Source organism: Carlito syrichta, unplaced genomic scaffold, assembly GCF_000164805.1.
Source record: "Carlito syrichta isolate Samal-C Ts95f unplaced genomic scaffold, Tarsius_syrichta-2.0.1 Scaffold135732, whole genome shotgun sequence".
NCBI lineage: Eukaryota > Metazoa > Chordata > Mammalia > Primates > Tarsiidae > Carlito > Carlito syrichta.
The window spans coordinates 277,238-302,670 of NW_007079828.1; the positions used below are offsets into that span (position 1 = coordinate 277,238).

General features: G+C 45.8%; 1 protein-coding gene across 3 annotated transcripts in view; it reads right to left on the reverse strand.

Annotated features, from left to right (window-relative positions):
* The window catches only part of GLRA1 (glycine receptor alpha 1), a 114,258-nt gene that overhangs the window by 18,109 nt on the left and 70,716 nt on the right, over nucleotides 1–25,433 (reverse strand). For all 3 annotated transcript variants that reach the window (XM_008049548.1, XM_021708307.1, XM_008049547.1), the window contains 4 exons: nucleotides 15,763–15,986; nucleotides 12,735–12,817; nucleotides 11,342–11,479; nucleotides 7,307–7,521 (listed from right to left, as the gene is read on the reverse strand). In XM_008049548.1, coding sequence (XP_008047739.1) covers nucleotides 7,307–7,521; nucleotides 11,342–11,479; nucleotides 12,735–12,817; nucleotides 15,763–15,986 — 660 coding nt within the window. The remainder of the gene's footprint in view (nucleotides 1–7,306; nucleotides 7,522–11,341; nucleotides 11,480–12,734; nucleotides 12,818–15,762; nucleotides 15,987–25,433) is intronic.

The following is a 25,433-nucleotide window of genomic DNA, read 5'->3' on the forward strand; positions in this document are numbered from 1 at the left end:
GAAATGGCACCAGAAAGAAAAAAACAAAACAATCTTTGTTTGTAGATCACATGGTCTTGTATAAAGAAACTTCTAAGGAATCTATAAAAAACTATTAGAGTTAATAAATGAGTTTGGCAAGATGAATGTATAAAAATCAATATATTTCTATTTACTAGAATGCATAATCTAAAAACGAAATTTGAAAGCCATTCCATTTATAATAGTATCATAAATAATGTAATACCTGGAAATAAATGTAACAAAGTAATTACAAGACTTGTATACTGAAAACTGGAAAACTTTGTTAAGATAAATTAAAGATGACCTAAATAAGTGAGAAGAACTCTTATGTTGATGAACTGGAAGACAATATATTAAGATGGCTATATTCTCCCAAGTTATCTACAGATCCAATGCATTTATTATTAAAACCCCAGTTTTTTTGTTTCATAAATTGACAAGCTAATCCTAAAATTGATATTCCTGTTCATATGCAAGTGTAAGGGATTGAGAATAGGCAAAGTAATCTTGAAAAAAGTAGAACAAAGTTGGAGTCGTCCCATGTCCCAATTTAAAACCATACCACAAAACTACAGGAATGCAAACAATGTGGCACTGACATAAGGCTTGACATACAGATCATGGAATAGAATTAAGAGTCCAGAAATAAACCTACCCATCTATGGTTAGTTGATTTTTTGGTCCAGGGTGTCAATTCAATGGGAGAAAGAATACTATTTCCAGCAAACGGTGTTGAGACAACTGGATATTCACATGTGATACAGTGAAGTTTGACTCTCTCCCTCACATCATATGCAAAAAGAAATCGATGCAGAAGGATGAACCTGGACCTTTTCCTCCTACCATATACAAAAATTAATTCAAGATGGAATTAATGACTTAAACATAAGACCTCAGACTAAAAACCCTATGAGAAAGCCTAGGAAACACTTCTGGACATCAGCCTAGGCAATTAAATTATAATCAAGTCCTCGAAAGCAAATGCAGCAAACTCCAAGATTGACAGGTAGGACCTAATCAAACTGAAGAGCTTCTGCACAACAAAAGACACCACCAATAGGTGGGAGAAAATATTTGCAAACTCTGCCTCCAATAAACGACTAATGTCCAGAATCTATAAAGAACTCAAATGAATTGACAGGGGAAAAAAAACCAAATAAACTTTTAAAAAAGTGGGCAAAGGGTGTGAACAGACAATTCTCAAAGGAAGACATTTAAGCAGCCAACAAACATGAAAAATTGCTCAACATCACTAATCATCAAAGAAATGAAAGTCAAAATCACCATGAGATAACACCTTACACCAGTCAGAATGGTTGTTACTAAAATCCCAGAAAACAACAGATGTTGGTGAGGTTGTGGAGAAAAGGGAACCCTCATACACTGTGGGAACGTAGCTAGTTCATCACCTATGGAAAGAGTTTGGAGATTTATCAAAAAACTAAAAATAGATCTACAACTTGACCCAGCAATTTCACTACTGATATATACCCAAAGAAGCCTAAATCGCTCTACCAAAAAGATACTTGCATTCGTATGTTGATCGCAGCACTATCCACAATAACAAAAACATGAAACCAACCTCAGTGCCCATCAACAATGAATTGGATAAAGAAAATGTACATATACACCGTGGAATATTACACAGTCATAAAAAAGAACACACCATGTCCTTTGCAGCAACATGGATGCAACTGGAGACTGTCATTCTATGCAAATTATCACGGAAACAGAAAACTGAATACCACATATTCTCATTTATAAGTGGGAGCTAAACATGGAATACACATGGGCATAAGGATGGGAACAACAGATATTGGGAACTCCTAAAGGGGGGAGGTGGGGAGGTAGGAAGTAGGAAGGGGTTTAAAAACTACCTAAGGGGTACCATGCCCACCTCCTGGGTGATGGTTTTCATAGAAACCCAAACCTCACCATCACACTACACATGTACCCCTTGAATCTAAATAAACAAATAAATAAATAAATAATCAAAGATACATCAAAGTAGATCTAAACTAAAAGACCTAAATCAGCCAGGCTCGGTGGCTCAGCCTGTAATCCCGCACCTTTGGGAGGCTGAGGTGAGTGGATTGCCTGAGCCCGCGGCTTTGAGACCTGCCTGGGCAACTTGGCGAGACCTCATCTCTACAATAAATCAAAAAATCAGCCGGGCATGGTAGCGCGTGCCTGTAATTCCGGCTACTTGGAAGGCTGAGGCGGAAGGATCGCCAGAGCCCAGCAGGTCGAGGCTGCGGTGGCCGGGAGCAGCCACTGCACTCCAGTCTGGGTGACAGAGTGAAACTCCAACTCAAGAAAAAGAAAAGACCTAAATCAAAAGACCTAAGCTTAAAAAGCTAAATTACGAAACTCTTAGAAAAAAAAAATAGGTGTAAACATTTATGACTTTGTATTAGGTGATAGTTTTTTTTAAAAATGGCACTAGAAACCCAAGCAACAAGAGAAAAAGTAATAAATTAGACTTCATCAAAATTAGAAACATTTGTAGATAAATGACACTATCAGTCAAGTGAAAATACAGCCAACAGTGTCTCAGTCCGTTTTGTGTGCAGAGATCCTGGGGTGTGAGAGAAAGGAAGAGAGAGGAGGGGAGATGCTAGACTCTTTTTAACAGCCAGCTGAGGGAACTAATAGAGAATTTGACTCTGAGGGAGGGTATTCATGTATTCATGGGGAGTCCACCTCCATGACCCAAACACTTCCCGTTAGGCCCCATCTCCATCGTTGGGGATCAAATTTCAACATGAGGTTGGGAAGTGACAAATATCCAAACCACTGCACTTAGAATGGGAGAGAGTATTTGCAAATCATATATCTGGTAGAGATCTAAAATCCAGAATACATAAAAACCTATTACAACTTAATAATAAGGGAAATAATGCCACATGCGCAAAATATTTCAATAAACATTTCACCAGTGAACACATAGAAATGATCAATAAGCACCTGAAAAGATGCTCAGCATTATTAGGGAAATGCAAATCAAAACCACAAGGAGATACCACTTCATACCCAAGAAGGTGGCTATAATTTAAAAAAAAAAAAAGATAAGTGTTTGTGAGGATGTAGAGACATTGGAACCCTAGTGGGATTATAAAATGGTGTAGCCCCTTTGGAAAAAAGTTTGACAGTTTCTAAAAAAGTTAAGCATACAGTTAACGGTATGACAACACTTTTACGTCTATGTAAATACTTTTGAGAATTGAAAACATACGGCTACACAAACACTTCTCCACAGATATTCACAGCAGCATTATTGACAATAGCGAAAAGGTGGAAACAACCCAAACATCCGACTGCAGACCGGATGAACAGAATGTGGTGTATCTATGCAATGGAATATTATCCAACCATAAAAGAAATGATGCACTGATACATTCTGTAACATGAACAGACCTTGAAAACATGATGTTAAGTGAAAGAAACCAGTCTCAAAAGATCACAGTGGATAATTCTGTTTCTATGAGATGTCCAGAACAGGCAAATTCACAGAACCAACAAGTAGTCCTTTAAGTTTGCCAGGGGCTGGAGGGAGGTGGTTGTGAGGAGGGACTGCTGAAGAGAACGGGGCTTCTTTTTGGGGTGTTGAAAATGTTCTGGAATTAGGTCCTATCTTTGAACCATTATACAGATAGGGTTGCACAACTCTGTGAATATACTAGAAGCCACTAAATTTTAAGCTTTAAAAAAGTGCATGAAGGAGAATGTGGGATTGAGTGTTAATAACAAACGAAGCTGATTAATGAGTCTCATGTTAGCCACGAGGGCAGCAGAATGTTGATTCTAGTGCAAATTACAAGTGGGGGAGAAGGTGACATCGACAATTAACAGTGAGCACAGCAAGAAGGTGGGGTCGAGCGCAAGGAAGAGAAAGCAGAAATGATGTCTGTTGTGACTGAACACAGCAGAATGTGCCGTCAGGTTCACGGTGATCAGAATGTGCATTCAAGCATGTAGAGTGGATGCTGCAGAGCTCGAGGCCCCGCGTGGATGCCTTGGGAGCACCCTGGGGGTTCTGTTGTAAGGGTGGATAGAGGAGGGTGTGTTGTCTACTGGTGGCAAAGGAAACAATGTCGTATGTCACATGAAAAGTTAGGGGGACAGTCAGTGCCACGAAAAACAAACACGATGGGAGACCGTTCTGGATGGCAAGAGACAGAGAGAACAGCCCTATGCAGCGTGAGGTGAGGCCTCCACTGGGTCCCTCATGGTGTTTTTTGGTGGCTTTTTAGAGAACTGGGACAATTTGAATAAAGGTTCTATATTAGATGATATCAATGAATTGCTTCTAATTCAGTTATTTCTAATACAGTAATAGTTATTGAATGAATATTCATTATTCAAAAATGTGATAATGTCATTGTGATCCTTTTTTTAAATTTTGAGGTGAATTGTCATATCGCTATAGTCTTTAAATGACTCAGCAAAAATTGCATCTACCTATCTATTTATTTATTTTTGAGTCGGAGTCTCATTCGTTTATGAAGGCTGGAGTGCAGTGGCATGCTCACGGCCACCACAGCCTCAACCTGCTGGGTTCAGGCAATCCTTCCACCTCAGTCTTCCAAGTAGCTAGAAGTACAGGCATGCGCCACCACACCCAGCTAATTTTTTAAATTTATTGTGGAGATGGGTCTCACCAAGTTGCCCAGGCTGGTCTTGAACCCGTGGACTCAGGAAATCCTCTCACCTCAGCTTCCCAGAGTGCTGGAATTATAGGCAAGAGCCACCGCACCCGACCCTATTTATCTTTAAAATAATTTTTTTTTTGTAGAGACAAGGTCTCGCTATGTTCCCCAGGCTTGACTCAAACTCCTGGCCTCAAGTGATCCTCATGCCTCAGCCCCCCAAAGGACTGGGATTATAGGCATGAGCCCCCATGCCCAACCTTTCTCCTCTCCTCTCCTCCCCTCCACTCCCCTTCCCTCTCCTCCCTTCCCCTCCCCTCCTCTCCCCTCTCCTTCCTTCCTTCCTTCTTTCCTTCCTTTCTTCTATCCTACCGACCTACCTACCTATTACTTATCTATCTTAGACAAAACAAATATGACAAAAATAATAATGAGTGAATCTAGATGAAGGGCATTAGAGTATTTACTGTGAATTCTTTCACCTCTTCTATATCAAAGCAGGATGTTCAGCGCAGCATTGATTGGAAATGGCGCAGAACGTTGTGCTTGGCTTAAGGCTGAAGGAACAATGTATGGTGTCTGGCATCAGTAGAGCCGCAGAATGTTGTGTCTCGTGTTGAGCTCATAGAACAGAATGTGACTGGATGATAATAGGGGATGCAACAGAGTGTTGTGTGTAGCATTAAAAGAGAGCTAGGCAGAATGAGGCATTGAACATTAACAGTGAAGGCAACAGAATGTCGCACCTCAGCTAGGGGTGAATGGGGGCGTGTGTGGCATCCGTCTGGCGTTAACAGTGAATGAAACAGAACATTATTTCTCGTGTTAAAGGTGAATTTAGCAGAGTACGGGGTTTAGTGTTAACCACAGTGAAGGGAGCGGTATGTTGCAAGGATTGTAAGGGTGACTAGAGGCGAAATATAGTGTCTGGTGTTAGTAATGAATGCAGTGGAATGCTGTGTCTGGTGTTAGAAGTGAATGGAACAGAATGCTGTGTTTTGCATAGGGCAAACGAAGCAGAGTGTGTGTCTGGCAACAGTGAATAGTCTGGTGTTAATCGTGAATGAGAGCTGAACATGGAAGCTCATGCCTATAATCCCAGCACTTTGGGAGGCCAAGGTGGGAGGACCACTTGAGGTCAGGTGTTCAAGACCAGCCTGGGCAAGACAGTGAGATCTCTATCTCTCCAAAAAAATTAAAAAAAAATTAACTGGATGTGGTGGCATGTACTTGTAGTCCCATCTACTTGGGAGGCTGAGGCAGGAGGATTGCTTGAGCCCAGATGTTTGAGGTTGCAGTGAGCTATCATTGCACCACTGCACTCCAGCCTGGGCAAGAGAGTGTGACCCAGTATATTAAAAAAATGTACACACACACACACACACACACACACACACACAGTGAATGAACAGAATATGATTTATGAGTTAACAGCAAAGGTGGTGTTCAAGTTAGAAATCTAAGAATTTATCACATGTTCTCACTCATAAGTGGATCTTGAACAATTATCATAATACTATAAAGATTGTCCATAGTGGGAAACTGTCGAAGAGGGAAGGGGCGGGATTGGCAGTAGTGGGAGTCTGCCGGGGAAGTGGGGGACATACCACATCAACAAGGGTACCTGCATAATGAATATTTGTATACTTAACCCTGAATTGCACCCCACATTTTTTTAAAGAAATGTACGAATTAGACTAAGGCATGTCCAGAAAGGGGTTCATATAACAGGCCTGAGGCTGCTGTGTTAAGAAGGATCACTTGCAAAGTTGGCCCTTGGCTGGCATCTGGGAGCTTAGATTGTGAGAGTGTTCTTACCTTCCCTCACTGACCAGGGGCCTCGCTGCACCTGGGCTGCTTATACAAACCATCTGGTGATGTTGAATACCTGCTCTCTTCTGGGAGTCTGGAATTCTGGTACGTGCTAGGCAGAGGGTGCCCATGTGATTGCCCCCAGTTAAAATATTGGGTGCTGAGGCATTAATCAGTCTCAGAACAGCCTCCATCCTTCTGTCGCTCTGGGCAGAAACATTCCACACACGTGTCTGCATTTTTGTTGCTGGGGTTAGAGTGCGCTCTGTGTGAACCACCCTTGGGAAGGAGAGGGCAGGAAAGTCTGCACATAGACCCCTCCAGTCCCTGTGTGAGCCTTTCCCCCTCATGATTCAGCAGTATATCCTGAATGTGTTGCTATCATACGTCTTAGCTGTGATGACAACTGTATGCAGAATCCTTCTAGCACATCTCTGAATGTGGGGTGGGCCTTGGCAATCCCGGCCACAAGGTGTTTTCCATTCATGGTGGAAGGAGCAGCACGTTGGACTTAGATCTAAAGGAGGATGGAGGAGCATGTGGAACCGGAGTTGAGTTTTGAGAAGAGATGAAACAGAATGTATGTCTAGTGTTGATAGACGGTGGTGCAGGGTGTGGAGGCTGGCAGCCTGTGTCAAACGAGACATTGAGTCTGGTGGAAATTTTGATGGATCAGAAAAGCACAGAACCTGAAAAAATCTGCAGGATCCTGCCAAGCACAGTGGATCAATAGACGGTGACAGATTCCTTATGCTCCCTGTGTCCCAAGAAGGGCAAGGAAGTGGACACACTTGTCTTCTGCCCGGGTGCGCTTGTGCTCTTGGCCGGGGGGTAGGGCTTACCTTGGGCAGAGACGCCCGGGAGCCGGAGCTCTGGGTGGTCATGGTGAGCACAGTGGTGATGCCCAGGCCTACTCGGGCAGGTGCGGCATCCATGTTGATCCAAAAGGAGATCCAGGAGAGGATGACAATGAGCAGGCTGGGGATGTACATCTGGATCAGGTAGTAGCCCATCTGCCGCTCCAGGTGGAAGCGGGCCTCAATGCAGGTGAATTTACCTGCAAGACATTGTAGTGAGAAGGCAGCATGGCCTCGTGGAGAGGAGAGGGCTTCTAGGGTCAGAGCAACTTCGACGGGAGTCCTGGTTCAACCTCACACTAGCTGTGGCTTTAGGTAAATGTTTTGTTTTGTTTTGTTGTGTTTTAGACACAGGGTTTCGCTCTGTTGCCCAGGTTAGAGTGCATGCAATCATAGCTCCCTGTAGCCTTGACCTCCTGGGCTCAGGCGGTCTTCCCCCTTTAGCTTCCCGAGTAGCTGGCTCTGGCAGTGCTGTGCCCATTCTCCCACACATCTGGGAATACAGATGTGTGCCATCACACCTGGCTAATTTTAAAATTTTTTTTGTAGAAATGGGGTCTTGCTATGTTGCCCAGGCTGGTCCTTAGGCAAGTGTTTGAATCATTCTGAATCATTCTCAGTTTCCTCACCCATAGTAAACTGGGGATAGTAATAATAATAATAATAATAATAATAATAATAATATCTACCTCATGTGGCAAAATGAGATAAAGCACGGGAAGGACTTAGCACGGCCTTCACAATCCTCATATCATCAATGCCCGGGATTGTCAGTTGCCATCATCATTATCATCATGATTATCACAACCTTGTTACTAAAAATGGGCCTAAGTGGTGCTTTCTCTACCCTTCTGCCAGTTATCCTCCCAAAGCATGGCTTGATCCCGTTCCTGCCTCCTGCCAGACTTTTCGTTTTCCCCTCCTCCCTCATTCGAGGCAGCTCCCATTACCTACAAGAACAAGTTCAAACTCCCCAGCCTGCCCTCCACAGTGGTGTTTACCCTGTCTTCTGATCCCCTGCCTTCTTTCTTCACCCTCATCGTGACCCTGACACTCCAGCCCCTGCCTTGAATTCTTGCATCCTGGGCTTTGGATCCGGCTCATGCCTCTGCCTGGAACACCCTTGTTCCTTCTCATACCCAGCCAAAGCTCTCTTCCTCCTCCTCCTCCTCCTCATCCCCCTCTTCCTCCCAGGCGGTGTCAATGTGAAGGCTCCCGGGGCTGAATGTCTCTTAGTCCCTGCGTTCCCTCTGCCCAATTCAGGTGATCATCAGAGCCTTGTAGGCACAGCACCGTGAGTGAGTGGGCACATCAGTCTCTCTCTCACTCTCTGTCTTCTGCATGAGACCAAGCAACTTGTTTCCTCCCTGCCTTTGCATCCCTGGACTGGGACAGGGTCAGTCCCACGGAGGGGCGTGTCTCAGTTCCTGTCCACTGAGGCACAGTAGTGAGGGGATTTCCTGGAACTCCCTGGACTGTGAGCCCCATTTCTCCTGGTATCTACAAAACCTGCCATAGAGCTTAACTCACTTCAGTGAAAGAGGCGAAGAGCGAATGAATGAGGAAATGCTGTGTACCCTTGGGTTGTTTACATAGCTTGGCTGTTGTGAACGGTGCGGCGGTGAACACGGAAGTGCAGACATCTCTCAGAGATACTGATTTCATTTGCGTTGGGTATGTGTCCAGAGTGGGACTGCTGGTCCATGGGGTAGTTAATGGATGAATGGATAACACAGAGCACTATTCAGGCTTAAAAAGAAAGGGAACACTGCCATCTGCATCAACATGAATGAACCTGGGGGTATTTTTATGTTAAGGGCAATAAGCCACACACAGACGGACAAGTACTGCATGATCTCACTTATATGAGGAATCGAAATAGTCAGACTCACAGAAGCAGAAAGCAGGATGGTGGTCGCCGGGGGCTGGGGTGGGGGTGATGGGTCGGTGTTGGTTGAAGGGTGCAGAGTTTCAGTCATGCAAGATGAACACGTTCTGGGGATCTGATCTAATGTCCGGCAGTGTGGCTGGGCTTGAGAGTACTGTACTGCACTCTTGAAAGTTGCTAAGAGGGTGGATCTTTTTTCACATTTTAAGAGTTTTTACATATTCTGAATATTTGACCCTTAACAGATTTATGCTTTGCAAATATTTTCTCCCATCTGTAAGCTGTCTTCACTGTCTTGATGGTGTCCGTCGATGCACCCAAGCCTTTCATATTTATGAACTCAATTGTATCTCTTTGGTGTCATATCTAAGAATTCATTGCCTAATTGGAGGGCACAAAGCTTTGTCCCCATATTTTCTTCCAAAAATTGTATAGTCTTAGCTTTTAAATTAAGGTCTTTCTTTCTTTCCTTTTTTGAATTGGGGTCTCACTCTGTTGTCCAAGCTGGAACGCAGTGGCACGATCACAGCTCACCACAGCTTTGCCCTCCTGGGCTCAAACAATCCTCCTGCCTCAGCCTTCTGAGGCTACAGGGGTGCACCACCATTTCTGGCTTAGTTTTTTAAATACTTTTAGAGATGGGGTCTCGTTGTGCTACCCAGGCTGGTATCATACTCTTGGATTTAAGCAGTCCTCTTGCTTTGGCCTCCCAAATTGCTGGGATTACTGGCATGAGCCACCACATCCGGCAAATTTAGGTCTTTAAGAGGGTAGATCTTTTTTTTTCTTTTAATTTTTTTTTAATCTTAAAGTAAAAAGGTGGATCTTAAGTGTTCTTACCAGGCATACAGACACACAGATGATGGTAAGTATGTGCGGTGATGAATATGTTAATTAGCTTGGTTGTTGTAATTATTTCACAATGTGTATCATTGTATACCTTCAATCTACACAATTGTTATTTGTCAATGACACCTCAAGAAAGTGAAAAAATGCTATATAAAGAATAAAGCCTTTGGTATGTGGGGGTCAACTGTGATGATTTGATTCATGGGGAGTCACTGTTCTCATGGCTGTAGTGGGAGTACAATGATCATTCGAGGGTGAAGAGAGTGAAGGAGTGTTTGGAGGCTCTGAGACATCTCTGAGATGACCCACAGAGAGGCAGCTGTCTCAGACACACCAGATCCCAGGATGCCTGCCCTTGCACTGGGCTTTCTTCTTCACCAGAGCCCACAACGGATTCTCTCACTCTCTTGCTTCCCTCTCCTTTCCTTGGCCTGCCATGCCTCCCCACTCGACTCAACTGGGGGGTTCTGACAGCAGCTTTCCACCCAACCTCCCAGTTTTCATACCAACTGTCTGACATCTTTCTGCCGTGTTTCTCTGGGATATTCCCCGTCCAGGACATGGCACGCTTGCCAAACCAGTCTTGACTGGGCTCCAGTTCATTCGCACATTCAGTCTTCCAGCAAAGGCTGTGCTGGGCATGGAAGACAGAGCTGAGCTCCACAGTGGGGGGATTTCTCAGTCCTCTCACAGCTCACAGACTAGAGAACCCTTTCCAATGATTCTCTGATCCTCAGTGACACCTCTCAGCTCCCTCTTGCTGAGGTTAACATGAGAATCCTCTACAGTTTTGCCCTATCAGAAAGACCAGTTCCTCTCTGACAGAGGCTTCTTGGTATCCTCTTAATGCCAGTTATTTATTTACTTATTTATTGAGAGGAGGTCTTGCATGATGCCCAGGCTGGTCTTGAACTCTTGGGCTCAAATGATCCTCCCACCTTGGCCTCCCAGAGTTCTGAGATTACAGGCATGAGCCCCCACACCTGGCCCAATTCTTCTCTTCCGCCTTAGGATCATTTTGCTATCTGGAATACTGCCTGTGTTTACCAGCTCCCCTTGTAATTAGGCCTAAGCTCAAGTTACTCCGGGACTCACAGGAAGAAAATATCAGCGCCACTTCTGGGTTTTAAAACCCATTCTCTGAACCAGCAGGTAATAAATACAGAGCCATGTCCATTGTGAATATTTCACGAGACCTGTTGACTGGATGACTAAAGGAGTGTCTGAAGTGACCTCTGGACCTGGTGTGGGTGGGATTGAGGAAGGTGGCCCCTTGTACCTACCTGTGTTGTAATGCTTGGTGCAGTATCTCAAGTCCTTCTCTTCCTTCAGGATAAACTGAGGCAGAGTCAGCCCATCTGCCACCTGCACAGCACCCTGTTCCTGCCACTCAAAGATGAGGTCATTCATGGTGTATCCAACTGGGATGGGATCAGAAGAAGGAGCAGTCACCACCCGGAAGCAGTGGTTTGAAGCATGTCAGGGGAGGTTAGGAGCGGGGGCTGAGCGGGGGATCAGACACTTGGCACAAGACTATGTCACTTTTGTATGTTTCACAAAGGAGGCTAAAACTGACTTAATTGTTTACACCCAGCCTACAACCCTTCCACCACTCTGCCTATCCTTCCCACTAGCTGTCCTGTTGTCCCCACCCCTCACTGCATGGTGAAATGCGGTTGACCCCTGCTGTTTTTTGCCTGGACACTATACTTACCCGCCTCTACTTTCGCTCACAGCAGTTCCTCTGGGGAACAACTCTATGGCACGAGCCATGGTTGGGGGGGTGGTGGTGATGGTGGTGGACCGGATGTGAGATGGTGACTTGAGTCAGGTCAATCAGATTTTCTGCCCCAGGACTTTGACTTCAATCTTTTTTTTTCTTTTTCTATTTTTTTTTTTTTTTTTGAGATGGAGTCTCATTATGTTGCCCAGACTGGTCTTGAACCCCTGGCCTCAAACTATTCTACTGCTTCAGCCTTTCAGAGTCACTGGGATTACAGATGTCAGCCACTGCACCCAACTCAGGACATTGACTCGAGTCACATAGTGTTCAGAACTGGTTGCTGCTAATTCCCCTCCCAGGTGGTGTTCCAATTAGTTCCTGCCACCTGAATGCCCTGCTCTGGTTCCTGGGAAGTTAGTTTGATTGGTTTCTGTATTTGCAATCGAAGAAGTCAGCTCTCCCATCTGTTAAAATCCTGGTCCTCCACAAACCCTTCTCCAGTGCCTTCTCTTCTTCCCATCAGAAGGAAGTACTCCCTGCCGCGAAGCTGCAGTGTGTTGGACTTCCAACAACACCTGCCACTTGCTGCCAAGTGAATTTGGCAGCAAGTTGGCTACCTCCCCCGCTAGTGGGAGCATCCCGTGGGTCCCAGAACCACGACTTATTCCAGCGATTTCTCCTTCCTTCCTGGTGAGCACATTCACGGGGGACATGGAATCATGCTTCCTTGGAGAATGCTGCTGGCTTCACAGCTCGGGCCCCAGTCGGACAATGTGAGGGAGGTTCTATTTCTCATGCATTTCCTAAAAGCAAAGTCCTTTATCTAGTCTTTTGGGTTGCCACAGTCACCTCCTGGGGGCTAGTGGTTAGGAGCAGCTGTGAGGGAATTTCTGCCTGTCCCATGGGTAAAAGGGAGCCCGGTTCTTTCTAGAGGACTCATGCAAGGGACTCACAGCTTTCCAGTTGCATGATACACGTTTGGACATCCATTGGGAAATTCTTCAAGTCCATGGGACACGCCAGTGTCAGGGTGATTCTGGGAAGAGAAGAGAGTTAAAAGATGCAGGATCCACAAATCAAATGTGCCAAATGTGCCTGTTTTCCAGCCACTGTTGGAAAATCAGTCATCCAGGGTGGGACCAGGAGGTCAGGGAACTCGTGTTTATTGACTGTGCATGTGTCTATTTCCAACTACCTGATCTAAACATGGAAGCCTAGAGAGGTAAAGCCCATAACTTCAAGTTACACAGAGTCAGTGGAACCTCTGTGTTACTTTGGAGTCATCTGGAGACTTGTCTTTAGCAAGTTGCCTAGAGGCCAGGGGCTACCCCTTCCCTGCTCTTCTGCCTAACCCTGGGGTGGGGACAGAGCTCACATTTTAAGGTGAGCTTCAAATGACCTCGGGCATGCCCAGATGCACCTGCGCCAGGCGCTGTACATGGTTCTGGGCTGCCTCTCTCCACATACTAGACTCATCACAAGTGAGTTCAGAGAGGCTTCCTGTCTGCTGGGTGTGCAAACACAGCTGCCTCACATCAGAGGACTCATGTGGGGTCAGCTGGAAAGCATGGGCTCCCCAGGATTCAGGCTAGCTGTTTATTTTGGTCTTTCAACCCTTACAGAGGCTGCAGAATCAGAGCCAGAAGGAGTCCCTTCACTGGGATCTGAGGCCTGCAGCTCAGGCTGGGATGCAAGCCTCCAGCTTGAAAGGCTTTTCCAACATCTGAGCACCTGCTGCAGGGGTTGGAGAAGAAAGGTTCAGAGCCCAGAGAGCCTTAGATCTTCCAGCCTCATGTGACAGGTGAGAAGACTGGATGCAGAGAAGGTTAGGTGGAATGTCACCTAAGGTCACAACAGCCAGCCGATGGCTCAGCCAGGACCCCAAACCACGTCTCCTGCCTTTGAGCCTGAGTCCTGGTGGGGCTGGTCATGTGTCTCTTGGCAGGCTTCACCACGTGCTAGCCTGAAAAGCCAGCTCCAGCACCTCAAGTCACCCAAGCAGCACTGTTCTCATGCAGCTTAGCTGCTGGCTTCTTGGTGGCATGTGGAGAGGCACTGAACCCTTTGTGACACCCTCCCTCCAGCTCACACCCATGGCACTGGGTGTGGGCCCCTTCAAGCACAAGGCAGGAGCAAGAGGGGAGAAAGGGAAGGGAGAATGAGAGGAAGAAAAGGGAAAAAAGGGAGTGAAAAGAGAAACTGAAAGAAATGTGAATGCAGTTGAATTTCTGAAGATAAAAGCTCCGAAGTGGGGCAGCTGTCACACTGGGTTAATTTCCTGAAGCTGAATGACCTTGGAAACATCACTCTCTGCTTATTTGTCCTTCTCTCCTGCTGCATGGAGACTTAGCTTCCTGGAGGTAGGAAACTAGTCTGGTGACAGCAATACCCAAGCAGAGTGACTCTCCCCTGCTGCAGCCAGCTAGAGCCTGGGTGGCCATTTCCTAAGCCCGTCTCTTTTCCAGTCTGAATGTGTACTGGGTGGTGGGTAGACTCTAGGATGAGGAAGGCCCTGGTTCGTCCAAGCCTGCCCTCGACAGTGAGGTACCCAAGTCCCCTCTGTCACGCCCGAGGGTAAGACCTATACAGTTTCTCCCATGGGCCTGGACAGTGAAGGCCCATCTCCTAGTGGACATAGAATTTATTCCCCTGAGGAACCGGAGGGGAAGGGAGAGACATTTATGACCAGTGCCCTTTTAAGCTCTTAAAAAGACAGTCATTCATTCATCAAATATTTGAGTGCCTATTGAATGCCATGCACTGTTTTGCTTTTGAGAACTCATGAAATCCACACAGCACAAGAATTAAATTCTGGACTCTGCTACTAATGAAGTGTGGGAACTTTGGTAAGTTACTTAATATTTCAGATCCTCACTTGTCTAATCTGCAAAACGGGCACTATAAAATCTACTTCATGGGTGATGCAGTTTGGGTATTGTCCCCTCCAGATCTTATAGTGAAACATGACCCCCAGTGTTGAAGATGGGGCTCAGAGGGAGGTGATTGGGTCATGGGAATGGATTCCTCATGAATCTTGGTGCTCACAGTAGTGAGTGAATTGTCGCACTATTAGTTCACGTGAAAGCAGGTTGTTTACAAAGCCTGGCACCTCCTCCTCTCTCTCTTGCTCCTTTTCTTGCCATGTGGCACACCTGCTCTTCCTTCACCTTCTGCCAGGATTGTAAGCTGCCTGAGTCCTCGCCTGAAATGGATGCCAGTGCCACACAGAACCATGAGCCAAAATCAGCCTCTTTTCTTTATAAGTTACCCAGCCTCAGGTTTTCCTGTCTAGCAACGCAACATGGAAAGTAGCCAGCATAGTGAGTAAATTCGCCATGAATGGTAGCTGTTACTATTACATGTGCAAGGTCATTTCTTCACCTCTTCCACATTGGTTGTTTTCCCTGTGCCTTGGCGGAGGTGATCGGGGACTAGGCGAGGAGGGGTGGCAGGAGACTCTGAAAGCCTCACCTCTAACTGATGTCTGAAGGATACATTACAGCTGGGAAGGGCGCTCCAGCCCAAGGCTCCATGCAAGTGGCTGGGGATGGAGAGCGTTTACCGAAGGAATGGGGCAGCCCTGGCTTATACCGTGGGCAGCATCCCCACCTGGCAGAACTTTGGCTTTGAAGTTGCCATGATCTTCCAGGCTTTGTGCCTTTCTCCTGCCATTGTTCCAGTCTGAAGACTCTGTCCTGTCTTGTTTTGTTGAGATGCTGGGTCACTTAGACCCCACCCTCTCTTGGCTGCCTTCCTGGTCTCTCCGGCCTTAACGAGGCACTGGCTCCCAGGATTCCCCATGGTATTTTATTCTTACTAGCTGCATGTAGCTTACAGAGCTGGGTCTGCCTATTCTGCAAGGGTGTGGAGTGCCAGGATCTGATTACCCCTGTTTGGCTTCTGCTTTGGTGTCTGCACCCAGAGGGCAGTGGGGCAAGGCACACTCCAAGAAGGGAGTGGGTGGGCCTGTGTGGAGCTCACCTGATGCTGTAGAGGACGTTCCCATTCCGAGAGATCCTCAGCAGTTTGTTGTCTGTGGTGATCTCATGGAAGTGAGCTCCCTTCTCATTGGCAAAGAACAGGTCAGGTTTCCAGATGGAGTCCAGCATGGATGGGTCCAGGTCCAGAGAGTCGTCGGGGTACTCGTTGTAGGCCAGCCGGGGATCGTTCCACTGCTGTCGCAGGAAGATGTTGACCCTATAGTCCTACAGCCGGGAAGCAAGGGGCAGAGCCAGTGTGAGGCGCCGGGATGCCAGATCTTGTAGGACCCAGCTACTTTAGGCCAGTGACTCCCAAAACCTGTTCTGACTGGGTGTGGTGGCTCGTGCCTGTAATCCCAGCACTTTAAGAGGCTGAGGTGGGAAGATTGCTTGAGCCCAGGAGTCCAAGACCAGCATGGGCAGAGAAGGGAGAATTGATTGAGCCCAGAAGGTAGAGGCTGTGGTGAGCTGTGATTGTGCTACTGCGTTCTGCCTGGGTGACAGAGTGAGACCCCCCCAACTCAAAAAACAAACAACCAAACAAAAACCTGGTCTGTGGTTGCACCCGATATAGGAGTGAGATAAAGCCTGTGCATCAGGCAAAAAACCCCTGGGTCATAATTACCCCTGAAAAATTCTCCAAAATGCCCTATGAAATATATTCAACGTCAAATTGAGATCATTTGAATCTTATTCTTTCTTTTGAAAATAAATTAAGCTAAGCACGTGTTCAAAGATGGTTGTCATAAACACCTGTTTTCATCATCCTGCTATTTTGTCATATTTGCCTCGTTTTTAGGTAAGACAAATAGTATTGCAGATAAAGTGGAAGTTCCCCTTTCCCATCAGCCCTGATAGTGTGGCAATTCTTATGTACACTGGAGTCTGTGAGTCACTTTTCTAGACAACTGAGGGAATAAAAGGAAAGACTCAAAGCTGTTGTCTAAGCGATCAAACTATTCTGCCTAGAAAGAGCAATTAATCCCCATGCAGTGAAGGAAGAGTGAGTGGAAGAATTCTAGAGTGTTCCCCTGGTCCTGGGGTTCACAGCACTCTGGTTTAATACCGGCCTCCTATAATTTTCTATGACATATGTTTATTTGTTTGGAAAGGTCTAATAGATTCCTGGTGTCACATCTTACTGGCTTCTAAATTCAGGGCTAAATTAATGTTTCTCTGATGAGACTGCAGGGTAGTAATTCCACTGAAAGAAAATTCATACATCACTTCAGTTAAGGAGATGCTCGACCAGAAGAAATGCAACAGGCTTCTTTACTGCAGGACTTCTCAGAGACCTTAGTATGCTAATGAGCTGTGTGCATCTCCAAGAAGGGAATAGAATATGCAACATTTCCCTGGTGTATTTTGGCCGTAGAACTCTTATTTTGTGTGTGATAGGCATCTTCTGCAGAATACGGGTTAGGAACTGCTGTCCTAGTCAAAACTTTGTCCTTATACCTCAATTTTTTCCCCCTCAGATGAGAAACTGAATTCCAGGGATGCTTGAGAGTGGCCCAGTGTCACTGTGAAAATGCAGGGGCAGGGCTGATTCTGGAAGCCAAGTGTTCCTAACTAAGGATATACTCCTGCCCCTGCTCATTTAATGTCCACTCACAGTGTGAGAAGCCCTTAAGGTACAGGTAGAGCTCAATGGAAGAAAACGGGAATGCAGTTAAAAAACATCTCCATGAAGAAAGTTTCCTATTTTGTAAGAGAGGTACCATAAACCTAGGGTCTATGAACATCATGACGCCACAAGTAGAATTCGGGGTACATTAGTGTTTCCCAAGGAGGAAGGACATAACTTTCAATGTTGGATCCCCAAAGATGTCTGCTGCTCCCCCCAAAAGATGAATAGTCTCAACTTGAGTCTAACTTCAAATGCTGTCCTTCAAGGAACGATCTCCACACATGAGAGCCTTCTCCTGCTTTCTCCCTGAGGGTGCTGGAAAAATGAGGTCACGCTGTATTTTCTTTTGGGGTGCTGCTTTGAAATCCTCGTCAATCTTGATCTGTCACCAGGAGGGGTGCGCTAAAACAAACGACCTCTTTTCCTGCTCTCACCCTCACCCCGCCTACTTCCTCCCACAGTGCATATCTCTGTTTGCCTACAGAAATATCAATAGCTTCATAAAGTGTGCCAAGGCATTTTATAGGATTGTTCTTTAATTCAATTGCAGCCTCTCTCTCCAGCCCCATAGAAAATGACATCTGGCCTCATAATCTCATGTCTTATAAGTCCCGGGGTGGAGGGAGTGCTTCAGGCTAGGCCTGGGTGTAGGTTCTTTGTCCTGATGATAGTATGGACAGCTCCTAAGCTGGCCCCAGCTAATCAGGGGTTGGAGACAGCCTCTCTTTCTCCCTAGGATTTTACATGCTGTGTGTGTGTGTGTGTGTGTGTGTGTGTGTGTGTGTGTGTGTGTGTACATGTGATTGTGTGTGATGATGAGGCACTGGGCAAGTCACATCAGAGTGAACAAAGAACGGTGGGGCAGAAAAAGCCCCAAGTCCCCAAGCCCCAGCTGCACTTTTGATGTTCTTGCCGGTGACATGTCAAGACCGTTTACGCGCCTGGAAGGAAGAAAAGAAAGTGGCATTTCTTAAAATGGCCCTTTCTGCGTCAGGCGCCACTTAGATGCTGTCGCAGGCATTTGGTCCTCACAGAACCCCCACAGGCCAGGCATTCAGATGCCCATCGTGAAGGTGAAGACACAAGTTTAGAAAGGTCGAGAAACGTGTCCATGTTACCGAGTGAGTGGCAGGGCTGGGGCCAGAACTGCCGTGAACCTGAGCCTCCAGTGTGTACTCGTGAGCTATGTCACACGGTGTGGACAGCCAGACTTGTGTCAGGGACACTCTCAGTCTCATCACCCAGGCAGATCTGCCTGCTCAGCCTGAGGCTGATCTCCTGTAGGAGCCTTGATGCCCCGGGCTTCCCTGGCCTCCTCCTTTCTGATCTCCTTGCAAGACAAAAATCACCTGAAACATTTAATCGGGCACATCCTCACTGTGTATGTCTCATCTCCTCAACTCAATTGGCAGCAATGTAAGGGAATGTGCCAGACCTTGTGTTTCCATTTTCTCATTCCCCCTACCCCGCCCCGGTCAGTGCACCTTTGAGCTACCTGGTTCCTAGGAGAAGAAGGAAGCAAAGTCAGAAAAAGTTGGAGCACAATGAGCTTTCCCCATTTGATAGCTGGAGAGACTCAGACCCAGAGGGGGAAGACATCTTCTAGGGTCACACAGTAATTCAGTAAAGAACCTGACATTAGACCCTGGCTCTGCTTCTCGTGGTCTCACTGTTGCAATAAGCCAGACTAGACGGTCTCTAAGAACTCTTCCAAATCTAACAGCTGATTGCTATGAACTTTATTTTTTCTAACAACATTTATCTGAGCATCTACTAAGCACCAGACACTATTCTGGGTACTGGGAGTCTGCTGAGAATAAGAAAGGCGTATTTATTCAGTCACAGAGCCTCCAGCGTATTGTTTACAACTACCCTGCTTGTAAGACCAAGGTAGAGCATGAACTCATTCCTTCATTCATTCTGCAGACATTTGGAATAAGGGCTCTGATGGGGTTAAGTGCAGGGTGCCACGGAAATACAGAAGATAGGTTTCCACCTAGACTTGGAGGCAGAGATCAGGGAAGTCTCTGGAAAGAAGTGATATTTAAGGTGAGAACAAACATGGTTGAGCCAAAGAGGAAAAGCATTTAGGATAGTTGGAAGTGCATATGGGAAGGTCCGGAGGCAAAGCAAGAGTGTGGCACTTTGGAAAGAATAGTGAGTAAATGAATAAGGAGGGGGGCGGGAAGAAGCACAGAGAAACGTGGGCTCCATTCTGATAGGTTGGAAAGCCTTTGAAGGATTTTTTTTTTGAGTCAGGGTCTCACTCTGTTGGCCAGTGATGCTCACTGCAGCCTCGGTCTTCTGGGGTCAGGCTATGCTTTTGTCTCAGCCTCTGAAGTAGCTGAGACTGTGGCTACACATCTCCATACCTGGCTAATTTTTAAAATTTTTGTAGAGACCACGGTCACCCTATGTTGCCCAGGCTGTCCTTGAACTCCTAGGCTCAAGCAGTGCTCCCTCCTTGGCCTCCCAAAGCACTGGGTTTTCAAGAGTGAGCTACCAAGCCTCGCCTAAAGGATTTTAAGTAAGGATAGATGTTATTATGTTTGCATTTTATTATTGATGTTTATAATTTTTTCCTTATTGCAGAAATAATGCATGTTGACAGTAAAAAACAAAATGTAAACGCACATCATCTAAAAGAAGAAAAAACAACCAAGTCTATAGGGTCTCATGAAATGACTAATGAAAAGTTAGAGTGAGAGACGTGGAGAACGTCCCTCGTGGGCTGCAGGTGGCTGACCCCTTCCTCCGGTGGTGCCTGCCCCCAGCAGCTGCACAAAACATGCTGCGCCATCGACTTTTTCCCAAGTTGGGCAACAGCCGTGGGAAATGCTGTTCAGGAGGGATCAATGTGTTTGGTGTAATAGAATGAGAGCTAAATGCCGTTTTCCCTATGTGGTTCTACATTTACGCTGGTTGGTGTTCGACAGGCTGGGGCCATGTTCAAGTTCAGGGGTGGAGGAGCAACATCTGAATTCTCCACTCTGGAACCTCAGCTCCCATCTCTGGAGCTGGTTTCTACATCTCAGACACTCAAGGGTGGGACTTTCAGAGGTCCAGTTGGCTCAACGGTTTTCAGCATCAACTCGCCCCTCTTCCTGATGATCTGATTCTAGTGACTGGGCAACTGGCTGCTTTGCTTGTAAGACCAAGGTAGAGCGTGAACTCATTCATTCATTCATTCCACAGACATTTTATTGGAGGCTTCCTGTGTACCACCTGCAGTTAGATCTGTCCCCACTCCACCCCCACTGAATCTAATGTCAGATCTAAATCTCCTCTAATAAACTCTCTAAACCTAGTATTGTGGTGAAATAGGAAGCACGAAGTGTCTCAGCAGGGAAGAATTAGGAGCCTGTGGGAGTGTTGGTGGGAAGGGGCCATGGAGGGCAAGAGTGTGCCACGGCAGTGAGACCCAAGAGACAGTGCATGGAGAGGTGGATGAAAGAACCAGATCCTCACACCTAAGTCTCAGCATTCCAGCTCTTGAAGGATGTCTCACCTCTAAACCCAGTCCGACTCTAGCATTTATCAGGCCTATTGGGAGGGCAGTGAGGGTGGAGGCACAAGGTCTTGGTTTCTACACTCACAGAGCTCACATTATCTAGCAGGCAAGGCAAGAGGTGGACAAATATCTCCCATATAAAGCTGGAAGCAATGAAATTCCTAAGAGGTTTTAGCAAATTGCTATCAGAGCCGGGAGCAGTGTCACGCCTGTAATCCCAGCACTTTGGGAGGTAGAAGTGAGAGAATTGCCTGAGCCCAGGGGTTCGAGACTAGCCTGGGAAACGTGGCGAGACTTTGTCTCGATAATATGTTTTTAGAAAAAAACACGCACCTGTAGTTCCAGCTACTTGATAGGCTGAGGCAGAGGGATAGCCTGAGCCTAGCAGGTTGAGGCTGTAGTGGCTGTGAGCATATCACTGAACTCCAGCCTGGGTGTCAGAATGAGACTCTCACTCAAAAAAACCCCCAAATCAAAAAAAACCCAAACTGCCATTAGACATTGCGCTCAGGTCAGAGAGGTAACTTCAGCCGTGCTGGCTGAATCTGGAAAAGCTTTTGGAGAGAAGGTGGCATTTGGGGTGGCCTCATTCTGTGCACTCCCTCCTTCTGCAGTTGGCATCTCCAGGTCTGGATTTGTTCTGAGACGTGAACAATATCTGGCTGTGCCTGGAGAAGAGGTCGTGATGTGTGAGGAGGGAGGGCAGAGATGAGGCGCACAGGTTTGGAGTAAGACGAGATGTGAGGGCTAGGGCTGTAACCTGGGGTATTTAGAATTAGGGTAGAGTTGGGGGTAAAACGACTTGTGGGGAGAAGGTGTGTATAGCCAAGGTGTGCAGGGAGGTGTGTTCAAACAGCTCAGTTTAGTTCAAATATCTGCAGCATAATTAATACCAGTTTCCTGTTACTGAGGTCCTAGTATGTACCAGGATTGTGTCTAAGCCACACAGGTCAGCTTATTTCATCTTTAAAATAATCTCAGGGGAGAGGTCGGGAAGATGGTGGCCGAGCCAGTTGGACTGTGTGAGTGCCGGTGTAAGTGAGTGAGTGTATGTGCTCGTGAGCGAGTGGCCATATGAGTGGCTGGCTGAATGAGGACTAGGGAGCTAGCAGCCAGGGCTCTCCTGGTGCAGTAGCTGGTGCCACAGCTGCTGGACTTGGACCCTACCGATTCCCGGGATGCAGAAACCGAGTGCCATTTCCCTTTTTTTAAAAAAAAAAATCAACAAAACCCTCCCTGGGAAGAAAATGCTGGGAGAGACTGTTTAAGCGGGGGCTCGTGAGCAAGCAGTCAGGTCCCTGGTGCAACAGCTGGTGCTGCAGCTTCTCTGCTTGGTCCCTGGCTCTTCCCAGGTCACAGAAGCTGAGGGCCATTAAAAAAAAATGGACAAAAGTTTTCCTGTGAAGAAACGGTGGGAAGAGACCACGCCCCAGGCTCTGCCTCACTACTGCAGCAGGAGAGACTGTCAGCTCCAGGCTTTGCCCCTCCACTTCAGCGCCTGGCAGGGCACTGGCAGTAGGGGCTGTGAAGGGAGTCCAGAGGCAAAGTCCCAAGGAAGAGGACAAGAGAGGCACATACCACCATCTTGAAGGTGGAGCAGGAAGGTGCTCTGATTTACTCACCATGGAGCAATAGACCCAATCTCTGTGACTGGCAGGTCAACTCAGGAATTGATCATGACCCAGAGGTAATATCCTGAAAGCACAAACTTTGCAGGGACCTCATGAATGCTGAGTTCCAGATGCCCCACTCCCTACCCTGATCCAGCCACAGGACAAAGGGTGTGAACAGAAAAGGATGAGGAAGGACTCCAAAGATATCAGTGTTGAATCCAGGGCTGACCCAAACCCCCTCTTCCCCAGCAATCCTCTGAATGTCAGACCCACATAGCTGGGCCACCACTGGGAGGGATAAACCCTGGTGAAGCCTGGATGTCAGTGGCAGTAGGAGAACTCCATTCCAGGATAGGCCTGGCTGGGGCACCCCCATGAGTACATACCCGGGGAAGAGACAAACCCGCACTTCCCCACTGGAGGAGATCTTCCTGACCATATGAGCATGGTAGGGGAGAACTGCAGCCCCACCCACCTCCACTGCCTCTCCTTCTTCCCTGCTCCAGACACAGAGGAGAGGGTGAAAGAGGTGCCTCTGCAGGAGAGACCTGATTAGAGGAACAATTACAGAACCTGCCACAAGAAGGTAGGGTTTTTTTTTTAATTTTTAATTTTTTTAAATTAAAAAAATTTTTTTTTGCCTGTTTGTTTGTTAGTTCATCTATTTTAAAACATATTTTTCCTTTGTGCAGAAATGTGTATGTGAGAGTTTGATCTGCATCTCCCCCAACTTTTTTCTTTTCCTTTCTTGTTTTATTTTCTGTTTATGTGTGTATGTGAATGACTGAGTGCTCATCTTTCAATTTTGTTGTTGTTGTTGGTTTGTTTTTGCTCTTTTGTTCTTCTGTTCTTTTAATTTTCATTTTTTATATTTTAAGGTGTGTGTCAATATATGTGTGAGTATTCGATCTGAATTTCTTTTTTTCCCTGGTCTTTCTTTTTTCTTCTCCATTCACTTTGTGTTAGACATGTGTGTGTTCAGTTTTCTTGTTTTTTTTTTTGTTGTTGTTGCTGTTTGTTTTGTTTCACTTTGTTGTTATTCCATTTTATTTTGGGGTGTGTGTGTATATCTCTGTGTGTGTGTGTTCAGTTGCTTTTTTGTGTTGGTTCCTGGTTTGCATAATCATATAGAGTGGTGGTGGGGAGTGGGTCTCAGGGAACACATATCACAATAAGTGAACATTGTAATTTGCAAGTAGTTTCTGAATCCTAGTGCCCAATCCCCTACTTTATTTGAATTTCAAAAACTACAAGAGACAGTAAAGCTTCTCATCCACCACTGTATTTCAAAATAGAACAAATCCAGAGTCTGGATCAGGGAAGAATAGAGGGCTGAGCAAACATCAGAAGGGAAAGCCTCTCCCACTGACACTGAATAACAGAACTAAAGAGAAAAACAAGATATCTGCTACAAATGAGGAAAAACTAAAGGAAGACCACAGGCAATTTCAAGTGTACCAAAGACAAAACTCCTGAAAAATCAGACCTTGGTGCCCAAACAATGGAAGTCACCAGTGATTGGTCCCAGAATATGACAGTGATTAGGGAATGAATGGAAAGAGTGAACAAGACTCAAGAAAGAAAGCAGCAACACTGAAAAGCCTTGTAACAGAGATTTTGGCAATAAAAATTTCATCCAGGAAATAATAAGATGACAAGCATGGAAAGCAGATTAATTTAGCCGAAAAAAGAATCTCAGAACTTGAAGACTCAGAACATGGAATTAACCCAATCTATAAAAAACATAGAAAGAAAACTCAGAAAGAAAGAACAAAGTCTACAAGAGATGTGCGAGTATATCGAGAGGCTGAACCTACACCTGATTGGCATCCTAGAAAAAGAAAGGGAAATGGAGAACAACTTGGAGCAAGTATTCTAGGAAGTAACCCAAGAAAACTTTCTCCATCTCACCAGAGATGTGATCAACCAAGCACAAGAGATACAGAGAACCCGCCTATAAGACACCAATTGAGAAGACCAACCCCTAGACACAAAGTAATTCACCTACACAAAGTAGGCACAAAAGAAAAAATCCTAAAGGCAGCAAGAGAGAAAGGTCAGACTACCTAACAGGGAAAACCAATCAGAATAACAGCAGACTTATCAGCAGAAGAACTACAAGCAAGAAGGGACTGGACCCCTATTTTCAAAGTCCTCAAAGATACACAATTTCAACCAAGAATTTCCTATCCAGTCAAGCTCAGCTTCATCAGTGATGGAGAATTAAAATCTTTCCCAGACATCCAATCCCTAAGAGATTATGTAGCTTTCAGACCAGCTCTACAGGAGACACTTAAAAGGTATTAAGAAAGAAAGAAAAAAGAATGATCACACACTTCCCAAGAGAACAGCAGAGCACAGAATCAACAGAGAATACAGCATAACAAGAAACTTGAAAACAAACACATACATCAACCCCAAAGCCAAAAGAAAACAAGCAAAGAAAAAATTTTATTAGAACCTCATGACAGGGATAAACAATCACATTTCAATAATCAGCCTGAATGTGAATGGACTAAATGCACCACTGAAAAGACACAGAATGGCAAACTAGATAAGAAACAATGACCCAATTATTTGTGGCATCCGGGAGACTCATCTCACTACAAGGAACACACAGAGACTCAAAGTTAAAGAATGGAAAACAAGTTTCCAGGCAAATGGATCACAAAAGAAGGCAGAAGTTGCAATCTTAATATCAGACAAAAAAACCTTTAAGCTATCAAAAATCTAAAAAAGATGCAAAAGGACACTACATAATGATAAAAGATTCAATCCTTCAACAAGAAGTATCCATCCTAAACATATATGCACCCAACACAGGAGCACCAATATTTATAAAACAACTACTAAGTAAACTAAAAAAAGATATTGACTCTAACACTATTATAGCAGGGGGACTTGAATACTCCACTGAC